Source organism: Nesoenas mayeri (genome assembly GCF_963082525.1).
Source record: "Nesoenas mayeri genome assembly, chromosome: 10".
NCBI classification, from domain to species: domain Eukaryota; kingdom Metazoa; phylum Chordata; class Aves; order Columbiformes; family Columbidae; genus Nesoenas; species Nesoenas mayeri.
In genome coordinates this window covers 19,770,292-19,776,700 of record NC_137560.1, presented here as the reverse complement: position 1 = coordinate 19,776,700, position 6,409 = coordinate 19,770,292, and the positions used below count along the sequence as shown (strand labels likewise).

The 6,409-nt window shown below is 68.2% G+C and overlaps 1 protein-coding gene across 3 annotated transcripts; it reads left to right on the top strand.

Moving 5' to 3' along the window:
- Positions 1-653: 653 nt before the first annotated feature.
- On the top strand, positions 654-5,985 carry SLC6A8 (solute carrier family 6 member 8; the record flags this gene model as incomplete). 3 transcript variants are annotated; one of them, XM_080350286.1, is made up of 14 exons in its annotated part: positions 654-753; positions 1,049-1,267; positions 1,655-1,786; positions 2,509-2,782; positions 2,856-2,988; positions 3,241-3,375; positions 3,465-3,568; positions 3,639-3,763; positions 3,841-3,953; positions 4,027-4,164; positions 4,368-4,470; positions 4,550-4,650; positions 4,842-5,012; positions 5,743-5,985. In XM_080350286.1, 14 exons carry the CDS (start codon positions 654-656, stop codon positions 5,872-5,874), a joined length of 1,980 nt encoding a protein of 659 aa, XP_080206412.1. In that variant the 3' UTR covers positions 5,875-5,985. The 3 variants fall into 3 exon arrangements, with proteins under 3 accessions (XP_080206412.1, XP_080206411.1, XP_080206413.1); XM_080350285.1 differs by having other exon boundaries at positions 1,046-1,267; XM_080350287.1 differs by having other exon boundaries at positions 4,842-4,894; positions 5,743-5,825.
- Positions 5,986-6,409: the final 424 nt, after the last annotated feature.

The window sequence follows — 6,409 nt, the reverse complement described above, 5'->3', positions numbered from 1 at the left end:
CAGGACTGCCCGTCCCGGTGCCTTGCAGTGTGCCCTGGTAGCGATGCGGTAGGACTGCGAGTCCCAGTGCCCAGTGTCCCCTGGTGCTGGCGCGCCAGGACTGCGAGTCCCGGTGCCTCACCGCCCGGTGTGTCCCGGTGCGGGCTGCTGTGCCACGGCTGCGAGTGCCCGCTGGAGCGCCCCCTACCCCGCTGTCCGCGCTGTGCCTTCTCGCCCGGTGTCCCTAGTGACGGGGGTATCCCCGGTGACGCCCCGTTCCCTGCTGTGCCCCGTCTCTTGGTTCCCTGCCGTGCGCCCTCTGCCCCGCTGCCCCCGCCTCGCCCTCCGCTGCCGGTGCCGGTTGCGGCGGGACTGCAAGTCCCGTCAAGCCGCGGGCGGGCGGCGCGTCCAATGGGGCTCGGGGGGCGGTGCGGCCGGTCGCTGCCTCCGCCGCCGCCCGGTGCCGCGGCGCAGAGAGCCCCGGAGCGGCCGCGCGGCGCCGGCCCCGCAGCCCGGCTCTGAGCCGCCCGCCCGGCCCGGCCCGCCCCGCCGCGCCCCGCCGCCCTCAATGAGGTTCTTCCGACTCACCTTCAAGTGCTTCGTGGATTGCTTCTGAGCCCCCCCCGGCCACGGAGCCGCCCCCGACCCGCCCCCGCTCCCCGGCCCCCCGCGACATGACCCCCGTCCCCGCCGACACGGCCGCCCCGCAGCCGCCCGCCGCCCCGAGACGCGACGCCACCGCCGCCGCCGCCGCCGCTGCCCCCGCGGGCTCCGGTAAGCGGGGAGCACCGGTGAAGGATGAGGGTGCGGGGGGGCAGAACGGGGACACCCACGGCCACGCGTGACCGCGTTGCGCCCCCTCCCGCCGCCGCGGGGTGAGTCACTGCTCTGCATTGTGACGTCACGCACCGGCCTGACATCTGACGTCACGCACCCACGCGCGGAGTGGGGCGCGCGGGTGAGGGGGCAAAGCGCGGGGGGACTGGTCCCCCCGCGCTTTTCCCCCCCACCCTCCGCACCCCTACGGACGCGCGTGACGGCAGCGTGGGTCCCCCCCCCGTCTCAGCAGAGGCCCGCGGGGAGGCGGAGGGCACGGAGCCCCCCACGGCAGGCGAGGAGCGGGCGGTGACGGCGCCACTGGTGGGACCCCCCGGCCCCCCGAAAGCGGCCGCCCCCGAGCGGGAGACATGGACCCGGCAGATGGATTTCATCATGTCCTGCGTGGGTTTTGCCGTGGGGCTGGGCAACGTCTGGCGCTTCCCCTACCTGTGCTACAAGAACGGCGGAGGTGAGCCCCGTGGCTGCCCCACGCAGGGGGTGCACAACAGTGTTGGGGGGGTACCCCACGGCACGCTGGAGCACACCGTTTTCCACTCCACTGCGTGTGAGGGGGTCACCCAACAGTGGGTCAGCCCACCCGGTGCCTTCCCAGGGCAAGGAGACACCTCTGGGGCTCGTGAGCCGCTCCACGGGTGTCTGGTGTCACCCACCGGGATGAGGGTCCATGGGGGGTCCCCTGCCACCTGCCTGCCCTGACCTACATCGGCGGCGAGGGGAGGGCGCGGAGGCGCCTTTGCCATTCGCTGCGCCCAGGCGGGCGGTGCGGGGAGGGAAGGGGGGGCCGGGGGGGGCGACGGCGGCTGAACTTGCCCCGTGTCACCCCCCCTTGCCCCAGGCGTCTTCCTCATCCCCTACCTGCTCATCGTCTTCGTGGGCGGCATCCCTGTCTTCTTCTTGGAGGTGGCCCTGGGGCAGTTCATGAAGCAGGGGGGCATCGCTGCCTGGAACATTGCCCCCCTCTTCAAGGGTAACGCCGCACCCTGCCTGCACCTTGCATGTGCCCTGCCTGTGCCCTGCCTGCGCCCTGCCCCTGGCCTCTTGCAGCCTGCCTGTGGCCCCAGCACCCTGCCAGGGCCCCCCCAGCACCCTGCACGTGGCTGGCAGCACCCTGCCGGCACCCTGCCCGAGGCACCGTCTGCCTGCAGCCTGCCGGCGCCCTGCCCACGCCCTGCCCGCTCCCGTGCACCTTGTTCCCCGTCCCGCTGCCTCCCTGCGCCCCAGCCAAGGGTTGCCTGCACCCGTCCCCTGTGCCACCCTGCACTGCCGTGCCTGTCCCCACCTGCCCCCGGGGCTCCCTTCCTGCCTACGTGCTGCCGGCTTCCCTGCCTGCTGCCGGCTTCCCCGGGGGCTGCCGGATCCCCACCGCCGCAGCGTCGTGCCGGCTTCCCTGTGCCGTGCCCCACAAACTCCCCCCTGTCACCCCTGCCCTGTGCGATGCTGCCGGCTGTCCCCACCCTGTCCTACCCATGGCTGTCAGCTTATCCGGTCCCGTCCTGTCCCTGCCGGCTCCTCCCGTCCTACCCTGGGCTGCCAGATCCCTGCGTCCCTACCGACACCCCATGTCCTGCCCTGTCCCTGCCAGCAGCCCCCATCCCACCCCAAGCTGCCGACTCTCCCACCCTGCCGGCTCCCCTGGGGGCTGCCTGGCACCCATGGGTGCCCGTGGGCTCTGATCTCCCCGTGCCGCAGGTCTGGGCCTGGCCTCTATGGTGATCGTCTTCTTCTGCAACTCCTACTACATCATGATCCTGGTGTGGGGGCTCTTCTACCTGGTGCACTCACTGACGGACACCCTGCCCTGGGCCACCTGTGGCCACTCCTGGAACACCGACCAGTGCACCGAGCTCTTCCACCTCGAGCTCTGCCAAAACATCACCGCCAACGCCAGCGCCGTCATCGGGTCCTCCAACTTGACCTGTGCTGACCTGGCCAACAAGCGCTCGCCCGTCATTGAGTTTTGGGAGTGAGTGTGGGGCTGGGGGAGCTGTGCAGGGCCGGGGGGTCGTGCCAGCGCTCAGCATGGCTCCGCTCTGCAGAAACAAGGTGCTGCGGCTCTCGGGGGACCTCAGCGAGCCGGGGGAGATGAACTGGCAGATGATCCTCTGCTTGGTCACCACCTGGGTCATTGTCTACTTCTGCATCTGGAAGGGAGTCAAATCAACAGGGAAGGTGATGGTGGGGGGGATACAGGTTGGGACCGCTGGCGTGTGGGGATGGGACTGCGGTACACGGCACTGCCAGCTCCTGCCCGCCCGTGCCGCAGCCCTTAGGTGCAGGACCCCTTGTCCCATGTCTGTCCGGGAGGTGCCACCAGCCACTGGGGACACCCCCAAGTCATGGCCCTACTGTGACACCAGCAGTGTGTGATGGAGAGCCCCAGCCCTGGCCTGGGGGGTCTCACTAGCACCTGCTCCCCCATAGATTGTCTACTTCACGGCGCTCTTCCCCTATGTGGTCCTCATCCTGCTGCTGGTCCATGGGGTGACGCTGCCTGGGGCACTGGGTGGCATCGTCTACTACCTGAAACCCGACTGGTCCAAGCTGGCCGAGGCACAGGTGAGGGCAGCAGGAGCAGCAGAAGCGGGGTGAGCGCTGGGCACCCCCCAGCACCCTCCCCACCCCCAACACCCTCCCTCGTGCTCCAGGTCTGGATCGATGCTGGCACCCAGATCTTCTTCTCCTACGCCATCGGGCTGGGTGCCCTGACCGCACTGGGCAGCTACAACCGCTTCCACAACAACTGCTACAGGTAGGGCCGTGCTGGCTGCGGGATGTCCCCCTCGGTCCCCCCAGCACCCCCTGACCCGCTCTGCCTGCAGGGACGCCTACATCCTGGCCGTGATCAACAGCTCCACCAGCTTCTTCTCTGGCTTTGTTGTCTTCTCCGTGCTGGGCTTCATGGCCTCTGAGCAAGGCGTGGACATTTCCAAGGTGGCTGAGTCTGGTGAGCGCTGAGCGGTGCGGTGCCGTATCCCCTGTGTCCCCCAGCGTGGTGGCACCGCTGAGCGCGCTCTCCCACAGGCCCTGGACTGGCTTTCATCGCCTACCCCAAAGCTGTGACGCTGATGCCCTTGTCCCCGCTCTGGGCCACGCTCTTCTTCATCATGCTCCTCGTGCTGGGGCTGGACAGCCAGGTGCAGTGTGGGCAGGGGGGTGGGGATGGGACAGGGTGACACATCCCTCGCTGAGCCCCGCTCTCTCCCGCAGTTTGTCGGTGTGGAGGGTTTCATCACGGGCATCCTGGACCTGTTCCCCCAGCCAGGGGCCGGCTCGCTGCGCCGCGAGATCACCGCCGCACTCTGCTGTGTCGTCTGCTGCCTCATTGACCTCTCCATGGTCACACAGGTGGGGGATGCGGCAGAGACCCCAGGATGTCCCCTCCCACAGGGGTCTGGTGTGGATTGGGGGCTGCATGGGACTGAGGTGCCCATGGCTGGGGGTGCACAGGGTGCCCACAGCACATGGGCTGTCCGGAGGGACACCAGGGCTGTGCCGGCGTGGAGGTGTCTGTGCCAGCACAGCCCCGGTGACAAGCACTGTCCCGGCAGGGTGGCATGTACGTGTTCCAGCTCTTTGACAACTACTCGGCCAGCGGGATCACGCTGCTGTGGCAGGCCTTCTGGGAGTGCGTGGTCATCGCCTGGGTCTACGGTGAGGCCAGGGGACACAGGGGGGACACAAAGGGACATGGGTGCCACGGGGCGCCCAGCTGACGCCCCTCTCCCCACAGGCGCTGACCGCTTCATGGACGATGTGGCCCGCATGATTGGCTACCGGCCCCTGCCCTTCATGAAGTGGTGCTGGGCCCTGGTGACACCGCTGGTCTGCGTGGTGAGTGGGGGACACGCGTGTGCTGGCATGTCCCCATGTCACGGCCACCGGGCTCCCCCAGGCGGCTGCTCCAGGCACAGCAGCCATGGGGTGACACGGGTGGCAGTGCCGTGGGATGACACGCTTGGGCGGGTGGTCTGGGGCCACCAGCCCCTTGCCCCACGAGACCTCACTCCTCTCTCTCCACCCAGGGCATCTTCGTGTTCCACGTGGTGAACTACAAGCCGCTGACCTACAACAAGACGTACGTGTACCCGTGGTGGGGGGACGCCATCGGCTGGGTCCTGGCGCTCTCCTCCATGCTCTGCATCCCCTGCACCGTCCTCTACAAGCTCCTGCGCTGCAAAGGCTCCCTGCGCGAGGTGAGGGCAGCGTGGCGGGCGCCCTCCTGCCACCTCTGCCCCATCCCAGCCACTCTTGTCCCTGTCCCCCTCTTGGTCCCCTCCCACTCCCATCCCCAGCCAGATCCCAGCGCTGTCCACGTTGCCTTCTCAGACCCATCCCCAGCCAAATCCTGTCCCAGTCCCCATCCCTGTCTCACTCCCAGCCTCACCTGCATTCCATCCTGGCTTACATCACTGCCTCACTCCCATCCAAATCCCGTCCCTGTCCCCATCCCTATCCTTGTCTCCCTCACTTCCAGCTAAATCCTGTCCTGGTCATCATCACTGTCTCAATCCCATCCCCATGCAATCTCTGTCCCTCTCTCAATCTTATGTCAATCCCTTCCCCATCCCAGTCTCACCCCCATCCCCAACCAAGTCCCATTCCTGTCCCCATCACTCTCATTCCCATCAGAATCCTGCCCCCATCGCTGTCTCACTGCCAGCCTCACCCAAATCCCATCCCTGCTGACATCACTGTCTTAATCCCATCACCCTCTCAGTCCCATCCCTGTCCCCATTTTATCGCCGTCCCTATGCTGTCTGTCTCCCTCTCTCAATCCCATTTCAATCCCTTCCCTGTCCCAGTCTCACCTCTATCCCCACCCAAATCTCCCTCTGTTCCCTGTGCACTGGGGGGATACACCAGGCTGGGTCCAGGCAGTCCCTGGTGCTGCCATCCCTGGGTGCTGACACGGTGTCCCCGCAGCGCTGGCAGCTCCTGACCACTCCAATCTGGGGCCACCACCACCTGGAGTACCTGACGCCCGAGGCAGAAGCCAAGCTGCTGGCCCCGGAGCCTCCCAAGGAGAAGGCGACGCTCTTTGAGACTGTGATCTGAGCGTGGGGAGGGTCGCGCTGCTCCCGCCTGCCATAGCAATAATGCCAGCACCGCCTCCCACCCACGCTGTCCCCTGCCCCCCGCGCCGCCCCGGCCCGCCAGCCCCACTGCAGGGGGGTGCACGAAGGCAAGGTGGGGGGTTGCTGGGGGCCGCGGGGCCGGGGCGGCTGCGGGGAGGGGTCCCCGGTGCGGGGGGAGCGCGGCAGCCCGGGGGCTGGCGGGGAGGCTGCGGGACGGGGGAGCGAGCGAGACAGCCCCTCCCTGGCCCCCACCCATGGCTCCTGCAGCCCCCCACTCACTAACCGCTTCCTGTAGCGTTTGTCTGGTGTAACCCCGACCGCCCCGACATCTGGCAATAAACTGGGAGACCCTGGCAACCCCGGCACTGAAGGCGGGGGACGGGGGCACTGGCGGTGGAGAGGTGTGGGGTGGCACCTGCCTGCAGGGGACAGGGCTCTTGGGACACAGTGCTCAGGGATGTGGGGACACCTGGGTTCCTCTCTTGAAATGTCTCGGGGAGAACAGGCTGCCAGAG